Raw genomic sequence first — 19397 nt, forward strand, 5'->3', positions numbered from 1 at the left:
GATTTTTGCACACATGCAAAAGCACCCACACATACACTCAGGCACCTGTGTGCTGAAACACACCTTACATAGATCCACAGGGGCACAAGAAACAAAAGGCACTGCCAGCAGGAACAGCTTGGGCTTTGGGTGGTGGCGTTAAAAAAAAGAACAGGTTTGGGTTTACTGAGAAGCATGTGCTTATGGACGACGAGCCTCATTTATCTCAGGGTGTGTGGGAAATGTTTACAGTAAATGCTTTGGTTAAATGCATTCATTTTATGATGCATGCATGCCAAATGTCTTTTCCAAAACAACCTAATTTGCAGTTATAATGTGTTATATTACATGTGCACTCAATGAATGTTTTAATAGTTGAAAAGTGAGGGAGCGCTGATGACACATACACACATTTATTATAAAACACAATTCACATTGTGAGCACACACACACACACACACACACACACACACACACACACACACACACACACACACACACACACACACACACACACACACACACACACACACACACACACACACACACACACACAAGTAGGAATGATACCAAAATAATGTCAATATTCATTAATAATAACAAAGTTTAACCTTGTCACTTTTTTTCCAGTGTCTACATAATACATATGCATTGCAAACACGTCATTGGTACATCATAGCCATTATCATTAATTTTATATATTTTTTGTTTCTTTTTTTGGGTGGAAGATGGGGAGTTGAAAAAGAGAAAGACAAGAAAAGAGAAGCAGAAATGCATGCCCAGCCCTAGAGTTGTGGGCTATTCAGTGACCTGCATCCAAATGTGCAAAAACAGAAGCTGGTTTAATTTTTTACATACACCACCTTTAATTAGATAAACTTCCTAATGTCTCTCATCCATTTAGAATCTTCTGTCCCTCTAAGCTTTGGTGGGAAAAAAAACTCTGACATTCAAATGCAACCCATATAATAACAGTGTAAAATCACTTTTACAATAAAGTGTAACATCTTGAAAAGTATGTGGATTCCCTTGCTCAGCAGGTCAAGCAAGGTTGGATCAGGATTTAGGGAGGAAAAATGAAATCACAGTTATCTCAGAAGAGTTTAGGTTTGTGGATCGGTAACTGGGTTGGTTTGAAGACCTTTCTGTCAGCGAAGCTCCTGACAGCAGCTTTTCACATGGCATTAAAGTAGGAAAATAAAATGATAGCAACAAATAAAAAACGCTAAGATTTTAGACAAAGTGGGCTAAAAATGGGGTGTTGTAGGGTGGAATTTGGTTCCTTTTCCTCCTTTGCTCATTGCATGGTCCCTGAGAAAAAACAGAGAATGGTGAGATCCATTCTCTGATAATTTTCTTATCTTTCCTTTCTTCTTGTTCTAGCATCCAAAGCAAAACAGCCCTGACCCCAAACAACTCTCTCACAAATCCACAAAATAATACATCTGGTGATAACCCTATACATCAATTCCAAGAAAAATAAAATAAAAACAACACTCAGTATGATTGTCCTTCCATCAAAAAGTAATCATGCCTTCTGTGTAACTTCTAACTCTATGTGCAGGGGGATGAGCTGAGAGAGACTCATGCATAAGTAACACTTGCAGTAGCAGTAGCAGCAGCAGCAGCAGTAGTAGCAGAAGAAGAGGGTATCTTTAAAAACACTAACGATTCATATCAGTCCCAAATGAGATCTCAAGTCGGAGTTTCAGATCTTGTGTTGCTCTGATCCTTCTGTGTGTGTCCTTGGCAATGAAAACACTGCTTATCCAACTAGCTATCAGACGACACACCCCTGTAGCCTTTCATGTCGCTTTCAACCCCTGATTCTCTCCTCGGGAAGTAGATGTGTGGATGGTGGGGGGGGCTTGTATGCGTCCTGAGAAAGGGTATGCATCTATGTGTGAATGTACTGTATGTTTGGGTGTATGTGTGGAGGGCGGAGATTCAGCTCTGGCTCCAGTCTCTGAATAGATCACGGGTCTTGAGGGGTCAGCGTTTAGAGGATCAGTCTCTCCCTAGGTTGAGGTCGTAAGGTAACAGGTGAAGGGGTCAGGGGTCATGTTGTTGTAGGGCCTGTTGTAGTTTCTGTCGGTACACAGTGTATTTTTGCTCCACTGCCCGTACGCGCTCCGCCTCCTCTTTCCCCAGGATTACCAGGAAGTTTTGTAGCTCAGGGACAGAGAATGCATGCCACTGTCAGAGAATGAGAGAAACAGATTATAATACCACTGCAGAAAGTTAGTTTTTGCTACTAGCCATCTATGAATATCTATCAAAAAGGAATATTGCCTCAGCAGCCTGTATAATTCCCCTTTCATGCCAAATAAAGCATGTAAAAATTGTGAGAAAAAATTGATACCACACAAAGTGTGTGTGTGTGTGTGTGTGTGTGTGTGTGTGTGTGTGTGTGTGTGTGTATGTGTGTTTTCTTACCTCCACCTCTCCAGTCTCATTTTCCTTAAGGACAAAGCTGAGCTGCTCTGGGTCAGGCCCTGCTATCAACCTCAGAAGAAGAGGACGCTCACACAGAGGAAGCTTCTGGAACAGATCTGGAGGGGAAAAAAGGACCAAAGAAAAACATCATTATTGCTGTCTATTACACACATTTTCTGCAAATTAGCAAGTAACCAGGTGTCTTTTCCTCACCCTGTCCATCGCGGTGCGTCTGTCTGTACAATGCAAACTTGCGGGGATTGTCCAACACCATGAACTTCTTCAGCAAACCTTGGATGACCTCTCTGGTAGTGGTCAGAGAGCTAATGTGGATCTGCTTGACACAGTCGCACGGTAGGTAGAAGGATGTTCTCTTTTGGCTCTGTCCAAAGTCCGTCCCTTCCTGGCACTCTGACAGTGCTTGAGTGCGGCCAGCCGTCTGCCTGGACGCTCCCTCTGAGTCCGCCGCCTCCACAGCGGGGACTGTGACTGGTCGACTGAGCCTCAGGTGGACCTTAATGAAGCCTGTGTAGGATCCGTCTGAAGCCTAGAACACAGAGAGAAACAAGGAGATAGTTAGAGAGTGAAGGCACATTTCAGTGTGGGTATGCACACTATTAGCTGGGAAGAAGTACTGTATGTGGTTCTTTAAAGTTTAACATTTTGTGAAATACAGTTATTCGCTTTCTTGCTGAGTTAGATGAAAAGGTTGATACCACTCTTATGCCCGTATGGTAAATATAAAGCTACTGCCAGCAACCGGTTAGCTAAGCTTAGCTTAGCATAAAGACTGAAAAAACAGGGTAAAATAAAGCTAGCCTGGCTCTGTCTAAAGGTAACAAATTAAACAAATCAGATTCAATGTGTTAATTAGTGAGCTTTAGAGGCGCTGGTATAGGAAGATTTTGTTACCTTCAGACAGAGTCCGACTAGCTGTCTCCACCTGTTCCAGTTTTTATGCTAAGCTAAGCTAAGCTAACCAGCATGAGACAGAGTGGTATCAATCTTCTCATCTAACACTCGGCAAGAAAGAGTATAAGCACATTTCCTGAAATGTCAAACTATTCCTTTAAAGTCAACATGGAACCCACCCCTGTCACCTTTGCCGATTTCCAAGTTAATACATATGACACATATGATCTATATATATATATATATATATATATATATATACATATATATATATATATATATATATATATATATATATATATATATATATATATATTTATCAATAAAAAACAACATTTTAGTTTCTTCTAACGTATATCATTTATTTTTTTTGTGATGAAACCATGCATCTTTAATGGTCACTTCGCTGCACATCATTTAGTGAGGGGGGGAGGGGGGGTCTAATCAATACCACACTCCTCTTATCTGTTTCACACTGATAAACTACTTTTGTTCTTTCTTTTATACTAGTACAGTGCCAGTTGAAAATGAGGTTCCTGTTTGGAACGGGCCGATTGCTTGGCCTGTGGCATTGCTGCTTGTAGAATTCTTCAAAACCAAATTGTACCCCAAAATGACTTACAGAAGGACCCCAAACCACTTAATATGCAACTCCACTGTATAGCCTACTACTGACTTACAGTGTAGGCTACTTCTACGTCAGAGGAAGACATTGTGCTACTATATTTACCTGACAGAGAATGTGGCAGATTCAGAATGTAATCACAAAATACCACAATGAAATTGAGGAGTAATCAGACAGTAGCCTCATGGACTCATGGCAGTGTGCTACCCACCCGGCCCGTTATGAGAGCTAATCAGCACTTATCTGGGTTAATCAACCACCAGAACCAGACTGTTTGTGTGTGTGTGTGTGTGTGTGTGTGTGTGTGTGTGTGTGTGTGTGTGTGTGTGTGTGTGTGTGTGCAGAGAGAGAAAGAGTACAGAGAGAGAGAGAGAGAGAGAGAGAGAGAGACCTGCAGTGCCCTACTATGCCCTGCTATGCCCGGCCAACTTGCTACACCCTGCGATGCCTTGCAGTGCCCTACTACACCAGTTCCATTATCTTTATTGTGACTATAATTGCCACTGTTCATCTTACCCCCAACCGGCACTGTCAGACCCACGCCTACCAAAAGCCTGGGTCTGTCCGAGGTTTCTCCCTAAAAGGAAGTTTTCCTCACCACTCAAGGTTTCTGTCTAAAAGGGAGTTTTTCCTCGCCACTCAAAATGCTTGCTCTTGGGGGGAATTACTCACAGCAACTTAATACTATATAGTGTCTGGCTTATATCCAGCAATCATGTACAGTAGCTGTAAAGGCCCTGACACACCAACCCGATAATCGGCCGTCGGACAGTCTGGCGAGGTCAGTGACTCGAGTCTGTTCGGTGTGTTCAGTGCCGTCGTCCGTTGGAGGGGCTGTCGGCCTTCATTTGGGCCGATTTGACATGTTGAATCGGAAGGCGGGCAGTCGGACTCAATGGCCAATCTGATTGGTGGAGCGCCTACCCGGAAATGATGAGCGTGATGAGCCTGACTAACGCCTCTCAAAATCTGACGAAAATCTTTTAAACTGACCTTTTGTCGATCTGAAATGAAGACAGATTCAGCAACTGCATGGCCTATTTCTCGCTTAAAATGTTTTCAGAAACACGTTTCGGTGAACTATCTTCGTAAAATATGAGATCGTGTTCCGAACGAAGACGCCATTATGCCCGGTTGTAAAATCTGGGAGCAGCCAGACCCACGTGACGCGTTTGTCCAATCAGCTGCTGGTTTTAATTTTTTGGGCGACAAGACAGATTAGCGCTGCCTGCTGTTATGGAGACGTATTACGAACGTACGCTCAAGTCGGCGTCGCTTCGGTGTGTTCAAAGGCACTTTTTGGACCTTGGGGAGCCGACTGCCTTTTCTGCCAACAGTCGGCCATCGGGTTGGTGTGTCAGGGGCTTAATGCGTTGTGTGTGACATGCAGGTTACCTTCCCGCCAAACACACATACATACATACATACATACATACAGATACGTCTCGCTTTATTAGATAGATCATCTTTTTTAACATCCTGTATCAGCTCAATGTTCTGTTTCTATTTAAGCGAGCAAGTTCTAAAACAAAATCTAGTTTCATTGTTAGTTTGACATTATACAGTACAGTACATTCACCAGCTACAACACGTGTTCAAAACTCACCAGTTTCATGCCAGTTTCAGAGACTTGAGCGTTATACTCTTCTATCCTTGTCCGCACCTCTTCTTCTGACAGGTCCTTTGTTCCTCTTCCATCTTCCTCCTTTGCTTCCTTCTGCTGTAAGGCAGAGAGAGAAGTATTCAAACATCTGGTAGTATTTTTATTTCATTTTAACCAGAAGATGGTGCTGCTTCCTCCACAAGTCCTGTAAAAAAAACTTAAGCTTTGCTTAAGTTTATGAAAAGATATCTGTATATACCAGAATCAAAAGAAACCCTTACACCCTGCAAACCTTTAAAAAAAAGTGAACTGACTTACTGGCAGCAATATCAGGTGTCATAGTTGGTTGAAAGCAAGACTAAACATAATCTAGGCTGGTTCCTGCACTACTTGTGACAACACCTCCTCCTATCCTCCATCTTTATCAACCTCAGGAGGAAAAGCTGCTTCTCTGACTGAAGCTGATGGGGGATTTTTATAGACACTACACTGTCTCTTCCTCCTCAGCGTGGTTACACAACTCCACAGCTCTACACGGAGACAGGAAATGTTGTGAATGGAGCCAATCACGCATTTAGTATTACAGCACGAGAATATTGACAGCGCTGCCTCCCTTTAACTCTTACTCATTTCCCTCTGTGACTAGGAATGAGAAAAAGAGAGAGTGAGGGAAGAAGCGATGAAAAGACGGACAACAGGGGGTGGGGGGGGCGAAAAGGGGGATGCAGTGAAAGAAGCGAGTAAGGATTGATGAAAGAGTGGCTGCTGAACCAGCCTTAGCAACACAGAGTTTGACTGGGTTATTTATAGTACAGTGGGTTGCATCCTCTCTATCTTACAATAGCATTTCTTTCCTCCTCTTGTTCGTTTGCATTTTCTGGGGCAGAGAGAGGGAGAGACAGTGTGTGTTTGTGAGAGAGAGAAAATGCAGGGCAGAAATCATTTCTGTAGGGGAGTCCTCGGGTTGTGTGATGAAGTCACAGTTTCATTCAACACTGGTGCAGTGTGCAAGTGTGTCTCTGTGTTTGCACACATAGACTGATGCACCTTGTGGTAATAAACTACACGCACACAAACACAACACAACACAACACAACACAAAGTGGTGATGGTCAGCAAAAAGAGGTGGTAACATTATAACATTCAAAATGCCAAGGCTGATGTTTAGAGCTAGATGCCAGGACAGAACTGTGTGTGTGTGTCCATTTGTGGATTGGACGGATTGAAACAGCGAGAACAGGGGGACTTTTGATTTGGCAAACCACATTGTACGTTCTTTTTGTTGCTGCTTTTATCTCTTGCACACTCACCATCAGCAACTCCTCTAGTCTGTGCAATGATGGTCCTTCTATCATGGTAAATGTCCATGTTGAAGTGAAACAGCAGTGAAAGCAGCTGATGCTATTATGTTCAAAGCATGTCACAAATGAAACGATTGAAATCTCCTTATTAGGACACAAGCACATTTCAATATTAAGAGCCCTGGTTGTATCTCCTGAGACTCGTGAATATACTGTATAATAAAAATCCATACATTTAATAAAACTCTGGTGCATAAACATTAAGTGTGTATGGCAAAATCTGGGGTTAAGAAAATAATCTGAGGGGTATGGAGGAGTTGACTCCAAAATTCCTCCTAGTCTAAGGCAACAAAATAAAAAGAACCTTGCAGGAATTCCTGCGTTTGTATGCAAGTTTCTAAATGTATCAGAGGCGGTGGCCTGCCCTCCCTTTCTGCATACCAGTGAGAGTGGTCAGGGGACAATAGAGCAGGACAATGGAGCAGTTTCCGCCCCCGAGTTCTAAAAAGTCCTGGGACATTGCCCTGCTTGGACCAGGTCACGAGGGAGCCAATGACCAGCAAGACACAGAAACAGAGAGAGAGATGTGACACTGAATAGACTTGCACAGTCTGCACTGCGTTATCAGGAAAACGCCTACATTTTGAGGGACTACTGTAGCACCTCGGTCAACTTGATGAAAAATATGACACGAAAAATTATTTATATTCCCAACTACTCTAACTCGTTAGTACATACATTCTTAATCTTCACTCAGCATACACGGTGCTAAGCATGGAGCGTCCGGGCAAACAATGTACCTGATGACACAAGTGAACAAATACATATGTTCTCTTTTCTGAAAGAATATGACAACTAAAGGTCAATTTTACCCAGACAACATTAGCTTCTGGCAATAAGTGTTCCTTCAGAATGATTCGTCACTGTCTGATAACAACAATATTACAGGTGACAGGTCCAAGCCAGTTAATCCAGTTTAATGCTGTGATTCAGACAGATGTGAAGCAGCTTAAGTGTGTAACATATCCAGGACTGTTACATAAGGGTCACACACACATATGTACACATGCCATGCAGATACATACCCACACCCCTCAGGGTGACATGAGTAAGTGTTTGATGTTCTTACTCTGATGAGATCAGACAAGAGAGGTCATATGACTGCTTGAAATGTTGCTGCAACATAGTCAGTATTAAAGCATGTGCCAAACCTGGTTGTCTGTCTAACCTGACCACCCTTTTGTTAGCTTCAACTTACTCTTGACTTTGCGTGTGTGTGTGTGTGTGTGTGTGTGTGTGTGTGTGTGTGTGTGTGTGTGTGTGTGTGTGTGTGTGTGTGTGTGTGTGTGTGTGTTGACATCATGAGGTAACACTCAGGTAACACTAGACTCTAGGATCAATTACAACTGGCCAAGATTAAGGACATGGCAAGCGCTATCAGAACTAAACTAACAATACAAAAAATGTGGACAGAATTCAACGACAACTCACAAACATGCACAAGCACACACATGCGCACGCGCACACTTTTAATGGGTCAATTGTCGAGGAGAACACACACGGCGATTCTATTTCACAGCTCAGAGACCGCTGTGTGCCAGCACCCAGCAGTACACACACACTTACACATACAAGTATGTGCTCTCACACACAAGTAAAGGTTCTGTGTTCAGCAGCAGTATTTCGATGTTTGCTAAACTAACTACTTTTTATAGTGTTGTAATATAAAGCTATGCATTATGTTTTAAAGTGTATAGTATATGTTTTGTACTTACAGTCTTTATCTGTGACACAACTAACTACTCCCTCAAAAACTGCAACAGAGTAACATAAAAAATTTGTATCTAAAATATTTCTGTCTAAAATATAGTGGAGTGGGGGCGACCTCTAGCTCACCCAGTAGAGCATGCAATAATAAATAGAAATACTCATTAGGTACCAGTACTTTAAAACTGTACTTAATACAGTACAGTTTTATAATAACTACTGTATTAAGTCCACCTCTACACACTTAGTTTCCTACCAACGTTGCTAGATGTGTGCAGTGTATGAAATACTGCAGGGGTTTATATACTGTAAATATAAGCACGGCACTTCACGCACGCACACACGCACATTAAAGCTAGCTGGCTGGCTAATCTGAAGCAAAAGGCTCAGCTCTGGAATTAATTCATAAAGAAAAGAGGACATGAACTCCCCTTCCACTGTTTTGATGAATGTAAGTATCTCCCTGTGTGTCTGTGTACATGAATGCACACATACATGGAAGATGACTTAACACAGTGACACATTTTAACATCTTTATACACAAAATGTGTAATCATTTCTCTATTCACAGGATGCCACACAGATCGTTGCATTATCTCCTTTTCATATTCAAACACAGTAACAAAACACACTTTTACTGCATGGCTACTTGTAATGCTCTACAAGAGGATGCAATTCAAGAACAATTCCCTCCTCTGTCCTATAGCCGTGCTGCTATACTATATGTCAAACCATTTTTCTTTGGCTGCATAGTGCAGAAGAAATACGGCACCATCAGCAGGTAGCTTCTGTGCCGGCAGCCCAGACAAGCTAACCCCAATACCCTTCTGTCTCAGCATGGCAGCAACCCTAAGTCCACACGCTGACAACACAGCTGGTCAATTATTCAGAGATTATACCTTCTCCAAGTCAGACACCAAAGGCACTGCCAGGACAAGGACAGCAAGAAAAGGGCTGAGCATGTTTTACATAAATGCAAATGTCTGTGTAGTTTCAAGATTTTTTTAACTCCAGGCTTTTTGTGCAACTCTTTCTTTTCCTATAGAAAATCATTCAATCACCTTCTGTTCATCTTGGGACAAGCCCCAACAACAAACAAGCAGCACCTAACACCCTGCAGTGTGAATAATACTGTATATACCAGAGTTACAGTATCTGCCAACTATGCATGAAGTAATAGAATGTACAGTAGACCAAAACCAAATCTCAGAAGTGTGTGCCAACAAGAACCATAAGTTGCTATGGTAACTAGGATAATGGTTTGCCACAGTGAAGTAGTTGCCCCACACACACACACACACGCACACACACACACACACACACACACACACACGCACGCACGCACACACGCATTCTAGAGCTAAAGTATCAGCTGTGTTTCTACGGAAACCTCTCCCACGCAAAGTAGAGAAGAAGCCTTTATGGAATCTGTAGGTTAACATCAACATTAACTCTCTGCTGAAACACAGCAAACACATTAACTCTGTGACCCACGTTCTCACTCTCCAAACACTGTTTTCAGACTGTGATGCTAAATCTATGCTAGCCACTCACATGAAAAATGAGCTGCCAAAAAGGCATCAAGGTTGATGAACAAGGCCAACCTATCAGATCAATGCAACACACCAGATGTATGACAGTAACCCTTCCTACACTCTCACACACCTAGAGGCCTACATGAGAATGCACAAACACCACCACTTCCTCTCCATACTTCTGCTTTCTAAATAGCATGTTTTTGATATAAATGGCAGTTTGGTTCCCAGTCCTACTAAAACGCCCACCATTTGACCCATCTGAGTACTCCATTACAGTTTTTACAGTTTCATCTATCAGAGTGAGTGTTACTCTGATTCTGTACCTTAGCTGCATGCTTGGGCTGGCGGAAGAACGATGTCTTGGCTGTGAAGAAAGTGAAGTCTTCGCTCTCTTCATCCAGGCTGCAATACCCGCTGCTCATGCTGTTACTGCTTGTCATGGAGGGGGTCAGCACTGTATTGACAGTCATGAAGAGGTCCAGAGACGGCCTCCGGCACCGGCGCAGCACCAGAGCAGCACGTTGACAGCTTGAGGAAGTGCTGGTTTATCGAAAACGCAGGGCTGATGTGACTCAGCCACAATCAGAGTCCACACGCTACTAACTGCCCTATACTCATCCAGAAAAGTCAGCGTTCCTCTGATGATGCATCCAGAAGAGTTTAAGTCCCGCCTGTGAGGGCGAGACAGGTGAACTCGGCTCAGATTCAATGCTTTGCGTGCCACCAGAGAGGGGACCAGGAAATCCGAGAGCGAGCACAGACGTGTCACTTCCTCCTGACGTGTGTGTGTGTGTGTGTGTGTGTGTGTGTGTGCTGACGCCGGTGTCACAACCACACCATGCAGTATATGCACCTGGCCATTTGCAGCTCAGCATACACATGTACACACTCATACACAGTATGTAACCATCACACACATACACACACACACACACATATAGGCACGCGCTGGTGTCATGGAGTCACTTTACAGGTTGGTTTCAAGTTAACCCTGCTCACCTGAGAGCCCCTGTTATACCCGCAAACCAACGCTCATAAAGGCATGCATGCAATACCACATCCTGCTTTCCTGTGTCTGTGCCTCAGGACCCACTGCGAAAAAATAAAGAACGGTTCAATTCAAGTCCGGCATTTATGTATGTGAGCATCGATCCGTCCCTGGAGTCCAGAGTAAACAGCAGCAGAAGATCTCTTGGCTTCAGCAACAAGACGTTCACAGACCCTGTAGTACCTCCTCTCTCTCCTCTTCTCGCTGTTGCTTTGGCAATGCTACCAGAGAGATGGATGCCTCCCACTCAGCCTCTCTCGCTTTCTTAGTCTCTGCTTTCCCTACCTCTTCTTAATCTCTCTTTTTCTGTCTGTCTTTGCTCCCTCACTCTCTTGCAGCCTTGCTCAACCATCTGTGGTTGAGTGTGTTATCAGCCTGCAAGCACCCTCCCCCTTCTCTCTCCACCCTCTCTCTCTCTCTCTCTTCCTGCAAGCAACTGCACTCTGCAGAGCATGGCCACTTCCTCTTACAAAGAGAGAGAGAGAGAGAGAGAGAGAGAGAGAGAGAGAGAGAGAGAGAGAGAGAGAGAGAGAGAGAGAGAGAGAGAGAGAGAGAGAGAAAGGCATGGGCAAGTAGAAAGAGAAACACTGATGAGTGAGAGATATAAAGCCTCACAGCTCCTGTTTTACATACGTAAGAGCAGCAGTGATGAGGCCACAGAGAGGCTGGGGAAGATGGCTGCTTTACTAGTGACATTCTGCAGCAGGATGCAACGGTTTATTAGAAGCCATGACAACCATTGTAAACATGTGGCTTTTATGTTAGAACATGCCATAATTAGGGCTATTGTTTTGACGCCCAAACCAATCAGGGAGACAAATACAGTCCAGCAATAAAAACATAACCTCCACAGCTGCTTAACTACCAGTGCTGGTTTGTTGGTGGAGGGAAGGGCTCACAGTGCTTAAGGTGAGAATAAGAAAATAATGAATGATTGCCATCAGGATGGAGATTACGGTGACCTCTAACCTAACACTGACCCTGCAATCTGCCCTCTGACTCTAGCAGTGACCCCCCCGTCACAAAGCAACTAATGCCCCTGCCACTGCTGAGATTGATGCCGCATGTGTGCATCTGTCCGCACATGCTGTTTTTGTGTGTGTGTAGTATGATTTTAAAATCTACTCAGGCATGATTATAGGTAAACCTATATGGTACTGGAGGGCTGCAGCATACAGGGTCAGTGTGTCACCCTTTCATTGGGTGTCTTTCAGGTTTGAGTCAGCCGAAGACTGATTACCTGCGGCTCTGCTCCTCGCTTCCATCAATGTAATCACTAAGGGAGAAGGCAGCGTGCAGGGGGTGAGACACACACACACACACACACACACACACACACACACAACAATCTGCTGGCTCCAAGTGTGCTGCATGTATGTGACTGCAGCAGTGTATGTGGTTTTAGTGGGTAAAAGGGGATCAATTTCTGCTGATGCACAGACAATAAGAGACTGCAAAGACACAGGGGAAATAAAACACACACACACACACACACACACACACACACACACACACACACACACACACACACACAGCTGCAGCTATAAAACAGAGCAAAAGGGGAGAAAGAAGACTGCAGGAAATTAACTGTCATATCTCCTCTTGTCTGTAGTATTCGTGTACTCTATGAACCAAACAAGAGTGTGGAGAGGGACAGGCCTTGGACACAGAGTTCACATACCTCCAAGACAGACATCATCAACGCTCACTTAATTCTGACTTTTAGCTTATTACCTTTAACTACACGGTCATAATTTTGTTGCACTAGATGTGAAATATTGAAAGAAATAAGCGTGTTTTGGGATGTAGTTTCAGCCTTTTCTGCTGGTAAAAGACATTTGGTACAATGTACTTAATGTATCCCCCTCATGCTCGCTCTAATTCTCTCTATTCCCATCAACGTGTTATGGGGTAGAATGATTGTATTCGTTCATTCTCACCTGGCACACTACTAAGGGGGCTAATTTTGCGTTATCTGCCCCCTAGACATAGAGTAGCTGCAAACATTCTGCTGCAGGCCTGTGGGGTTATCCAGATATCTCTCGTGCATGTTATGTGTGGGAGTGTGTGTTTGGACCACATTGCGTGGGTGACTGACGCTGGGATGCCAAGAGCAGCATGTAGGCTCTCGCTCTCTCAGGTTCCTGTACACACACACACACGCATGTGATTACACAAAGAGTGAGTGAAGCACTATTTTGAGGATACATGTTACATAATTGTATGCTGTGGCTCACAGCATACAATGGAAGTTGAAATGATAGATTTTGAGTTTAACATTTGAAAAAGTGGATGTCTAAATATATTCCACTAGCATACATAGCATCTGAGAATAGGTTGGGCTAACACAGCAATGCCAAAATGGAGGTCCCTGCAGAGAACAGTGATTAACCTAACTAGTTTGCAATCAAATAAGAGAAGCTGAGGAAGTGAGGACATCAGAGTCCAGACCACTGATTGATTGAATAAATCAAACCTACTACAGGATAGGAGAGATGAAAAGAGACTCCAAGAGGAGGATGAGCGAGGCCATAAGAGCAACAGAGCAGGTGAAGGAGAGAGGGAGGCACATCAGATGCTTATGTGACGGAGGACATTCTGTCCTGGGAACATTCTGTCACCAAAAAAAGCAAATGAGTGCATATATAAATTCATAAGTAGGCAACTGAGGAGGAGGAGGGAAAGCATGTTGTGAAAGAGGAGGATGGTTATGTAAGAGTGTAGGCTTAGAAAGCTGCTGCAGAATGAACCCAGTCATCACCCAAATGTGACTCATGTAAACCTCTGCACCATACACACACACACACACACACACACACACACACACACAAAGAGTTCAACATACTACATTTTAGATAAATGTTTGCTCGTCGGCTGTGGCCCTAAAAATGCCACAAATAGTTCTCTGCACCCTTTAAAAAAAAATTCTACTGGCTACATTTTGTTTTTTGTATTTGAAATGCTCACCTTGTACTGAGGGGCTGCGGACGAGGAGAGTCTTCTGGGAGATTGAGTTTCTTCGGGCTCTCTGTCCTTCCGGTTGCAGTCCAGCTGGACCTGCCTCTCACACTCCAGGTGACAGGTGTAGCTACAGTCTGATGAAAACATAAAAACACACACTAATCAGACACAAGAGCACATACAGTAGAACCAATCGCTGAGAAGCAGTGACTAAATCACCATCAAACATTGATTGGTTACACTTTACTTGAAGGTATTTACATAAGAGTGACATGACACTGTCATGAACACATGACACTGTCATGACACATGAACCCTAACCGTAACTCTAACCCTAACCCTAACTTGTCATGACAAAAACCGAATGACACTTCATGACAGAAGCGTTACGTCATAAACGTTTATGACTAGTTTATAATGTTTAAGACACGTTCATGACAGTGTCATGTCACTCTTATGTAGATACCTTTAAGTAAAGTGTAACCCATTGATCTAACCCTGTGAACTATACTCATCTGTGGTCTGTCACGTCAGAGTATGATGCTGATCATACACACCTGTAAGTGTGTGAGTTTCAGATGAAGACTGAATCAAACAGGTACAGTCATTCAAACGCTCCATTTACAGAGAATTTGCTCCATCTAGTGGCTAATGCCAGACAGACACCACAAGGTACCAGACTGCAGTGAGAGTATTTATGCCCAGCAATAACCTATTGAAATCTCACATCTTAACCTACTAATTACACCTTAAAAGATCCACTACCATACATCCCATTAAACCATCAGATGGCAGGAAACACTGTCTTCTGGCGCAGATGCATTACACAATTTATAATGAACATAATGCACAAGGTCCAGCAAAGAACATAAGGGAAAGAAATACATGCTTCAATATAGAGATACTATATTGACTCCTTTTACACATTCAAAGCCAACCAACTGTACCAGTATAGCAGCCCTTCTATGGTCAACTGCAATTTTACTGCTCAGCAAGAACAGAATAGATTTAGGAACTTCCCCCAAAACTTCCCAAAATAGTCCACTGTTCTTTAATTTTTAGTTGGTCCCACATATGACAGCCTCGGCTTGTTTATGTCTCGCAGACTTTATTGTGGCCAGAGGCTTTTCCACTGGGACACATAGCCTCACATCTAACTGCTCCTCTGTTGTGGAGATAATCAATGCTAAAGAAAAGAGAGATTATAAAACCGCATGACCAGAGATCAGATCCTTTTTTGTTGTTTTACAGCAGGAAAGCTCCATTTCTTTTTTTAAGATTATTTTTTGGCATTTTAGACCTTTATTTGAAAGGACATCTTAGATATGAAAGGGGGGAGAGAGAGGGGAAATGACAGTAAAGGGCTGCAGGTCGGAACCGAACTCGCGGTCACTGCGGCGAGGACTGAGTCTCTGTATATGGGCACACGCTCTACCAGGTGAGCTACCCAGGCGCCCAGCAGGAAAGCTTCTTAAACCTACATTGTGTAATTTTTTTAGTTGATTCTTAGCAAAAAAAACCTTTGTTCTTTCACAAATATGTGCTCATTCATGTGTAATTACTTCCAAGTATTCTCGTAAGCGTAGAATCTGCCATTCAGAATCATTCAGAATACATACGGGCGAGTCGCTCGAATGACGGCCGGCATGTTGCGCCTCCATCTTTAAAATACATTAGCCAAAGAGGGACATACCTCCGCCTTTCGCCCTTTTACACTCAGTGGCACCGTGCACTGTGACGAATGCCAGGGGGAGATTACTCGCCAGGGAAGCGAAAAAGAGAATTAAAACGACAACGCGACAGGCAAAGCAACAAGACCAAAGTTAATATTGGAGTGGCTAGAACAGCTGCGTGTAAACGATGGAGATACTAAGAGCTAATTTCGGGTTCGGCCACTGTAGGAGTTAAAACGCGATCGGAATGGGAGGGGCTAGAAAGTAATATTCAGTTGGTTGTCATATACAATTTGACCCCTAGATGGGAGAAATTCTTACACAATGTAGCTTTAAATAAAACACTGTACGGAAGGCTACACAGTAGGGCTGTGCAATTAATTGAAATTTAATCGTGATTATGAATTCGGCTCCCAATGATCACAAAAACAGAATAATCGAGAAAAACAATTATTTAGCTCATTACGTTTTGCAAGTAAACTCTTATTTTCTTTTGTGTTCTGAATGAAAAAATAAAGCTTCAATAGGAAAAGTATTAAGGCAAAGTTCACAGTTGTATGTGTTTTTTTTACTGTTGATTTAACTTTTTCCACTGTTTTTTTAAGTTCAATAATTGCAACATCTTTCCAGAAGTCAACGAGTAATCGTGTTAAATTATCGTGATTTCAATATTGACCGAAATAGTTGTGATTATATTTTTTCCCATAATCGAGCAGCCCTACTACGCAGGCAGATAGATACAGATACAGAACTAATAAAACTAATGCTTCAATATTTGCTTTAAAACAACACATTGTTTTCTAATAAAGCTCTTTGTTGCTGCAGTCAGTGCTGAATGAGCGAGCCGAGCTCAGCCTGGTTGTTTTTCTGTCTACTGATATCAGTGGCTCTTTCTGTAACCCACTGTGTCTCTCACACTCAGCATCATCACCGTAACCATAGCAACACGCTTCTTGATGACCAGTGTAGAAAGAGAAGAGCTCTACTTACATAAGGTCATCGATAGAACGCTGAGTGTAGAGGGTTTTTCGCTGTAAACCTCAGATTAATTACCAATTACGTTAATGCCTAGAATTGAAGGTATTTGAAAATATTTATATATTTTGCAATATATTTGAAATAGTAGGCATGATTATTGAAGCAGGGACCAAGGAGGAGAGAGCAAAGGGAGACAGGACATAGTTTACTGACAGCAGGGATATGTCTAGTAAAGAGGAAAGTTCAGGGAGAGGATCCTTTTCTCTTGACAATTTAGAGGTCATTAAGTGCATTAAGAGAGGGAGATAGATGTAAATATGTGTGTGTGACAGAGACAGGTTGGCAGAGAGACAGAGAGTAACAGGGACGGGCTGCAATGCCTCGCTGACAGGAGGGATGTGTTGAGGAAAGAGTAGAGTTTAGATAAGCGATGCTCTGCTCATGACAGTTTAGAGGTCATTGCAAGTGAGAAAGAAGGGAAACACGCAGGGGAAAGGAAGAGAGAAACTCCTTTCCTGTACTGCTTTCCTTCATTTACTCCATCCACCCTCACTCTGTATTACTGACTGTGCCTCTACTTAAATTCAACCATACTTAAAATAAATATCGATACCACTCTCGTATCTGTACATGAAGCTGCCACCAGCCGGCTAACTTAGCTTAGCACAAAAACTGAAATCAGGGGGAAAGAGCTAGCCTGGCTTTATCCAAAGATAACAAAACTACAATGCCCATAAAACAACTAACAACAAATCAGTATAGAGGTGCTGGTAGGTTGATTTTGTTACCTTTGGACAGACCCAGGCCAGAGTGATAGAAAAAGACTCTATGGCTCTGACCCAGGCTAGCTGCTTCCAGTCTTAGTGCGAAGCTAAGCTAGCAGCTAGCAGCTTAGCTTCTTATTTGCCGTAGCCTTACAGACACTGGAGTGGTATTTTATAACTCTCAACAAGAAGCGAATTAGCATATTAATATGACTTTTCCTTAAAAGATGCAATGTTGATTTTTTTGTAAACAAAGTGGTTTACATTCAGTGCATTCAGTTATTATGTATTTTTTTGTATTGTGTGCACGCATGTGTGTCCTCATTCGCACACATGATAAAAAGAAAAACGGCACCTGCTTTTTAAAACTGCTAATGGTAAACATAAATAAATTAAAAAAACTCCACTTGGTACCTTTAAATGTCCTCTGTTGTCATTCTCCAGACAGAAATCAGTGTTTATGTTGGGTGGTGGTTATTTAAAGAAGACCCTGCCCTTGGTCTTTATCCCGATATTTGATTTAGAAGACTGGAATTACTGCTGGGCGAAGTGCGAGGAAAATGGAAGAAATGCTTAAAGATTGTTCCCTGTTCCACTACACCTACAGTAAGATACACCACTGTCAGCAAGTCATGGTTCACCTAGGATCCAGATTATTCCCACACTGCTAAGACATACTGTATCTGTCACACACACACACACACACACACACACACACACACACACACACACACACACACACACACAATGTTTTTACACTCAAGGAAATCAGCATTTCAGCATTTTGGACTGTGCTGCCTGATTCTAAACTGACCTATGTACACATAAATAAAAAACAAAAAAAAAAATTGGTAGTGATGATTTTGTGACAAGGGTAGTGTATATTTTTGCTGACATCCTTGTGAAAATGTGTAAGACACTTTGTTTTTGACCTAAACAATGCCCAGAGTTTGGACTGAAGTTAAATGAAGTTAGAGGATTAGGTTTAATTTAGAATAGGTGTTACAGTAAAGGTACGAGGTTCTAGACTAAATGAGAAACTCAAGTGTGTCGTTGTTTTTGTATGTATGCATACCAGGTGTGTGGGTGTGAAAAGGCCTAGTTTACCTCCTTGAGATGCTGTACCATGCATACTGTATGTGAGTGCTAATGAGCTGGTTGAGAAACTGCAGCAGCGATCCAGTGACAGAGAAGGACTCTGAAGGTTATGTAGGCGTGCTGACACAGGCATAATCAGAGAGAATCGTGATGAAGAAGAATGAAGATAAAGCAAGAAAGAGAGGAGTCAGCAAAAAGGAGCATTTTTCTTGTGTGACTTTTTTTTTTATGTGGCAGTCGTTTTCAAAACTCCCCGCTGGATTCCATGTTAGGACTCGCAGGGGTTTCCCTTTTTGCTATTTTGTGGAAAGTACATGGTTACTCAGACTATCAAATGAGGAAGTTGCTTTAATTTAAAGACAGCGACAATGATTCCACTCTGCTGGATTTTGGAAGAAGTTGTGTTCAAGTTCACTTACGGGATTGCCACAACAGGTTTTGTTAGAAAAAGGTGCCGTCAATGGATTCTGCACATGCACAGACACATCCTACTTCCATCTTTATCACTCCAAATTAGGCTGGAAACTACCTTTTACTTTCTATATTTGCTTTGAGTATTACAGTGTCCGTACTGAACCATGTACTCTGCTCCCTTTGATTAGAAAGTGCTTCAGTCACATATAAAACTTCAACTCTTTCAAAAGTATTTCTGATTTTAAAGGCCTTTTAAGATATTTTGGCTGGTAAACTGCAGAACTATTTACTTTAATTGCT

At 42.6% G+C, this 19397-nt stretch overlaps 1 protein-coding gene across 3 annotated transcripts in view; it reads right to left on the reverse strand.

Moving 5' to 3' along the window:
- Window positions 1–598: 598 nt before the first annotated feature.
- Window positions 599–19397, reverse strand: part of rassf5 (Ras association domain family member 5) — a 31394-nt gene continuing 12595 nt past the window's right edge. For 2 of the 3 annotated variants that reach the window (XM_031323181.2, XM_031323189.2), the window contains exons 2-6: window positions 14177–14304; window positions 5559–5672; window positions 2629–2962; window positions 2416–2531; window positions 599–2175 (exon numbers count right to left, since the gene is read on the reverse strand). In XM_031323181.2, coding sequence (XP_031179041.1) covers window positions 2032–2175; window positions 2416–2531; window positions 2629–2962; window positions 5559–5672; window positions 14177–14304 — 836 coding nt within the window. In that variant the 3' untranslated portion in view covers window positions 599–2031. Of the gene's footprint in view, window positions 2176–2415; window positions 2532–2628; window positions 2963–5558; window positions 5673–10484; window positions 11620–14176; window positions 14305–19397 lie in introns of those variants that run through there. The other variant, XM_031323197.2, reaches the window with a different exon arrangement.

Source organism: Sander lucioperca, chromosome 6, assembly GCF_008315115.2.
Source record: "Sander lucioperca isolate FBNREF2018 chromosome 6, SLUC_FBN_1.2, whole genome shotgun sequence".
NCBI classification, from domain to species: domain Eukaryota; kingdom Metazoa; phylum Chordata; class Actinopteri; order Perciformes; family Percidae; genus Sander; species Sander lucioperca.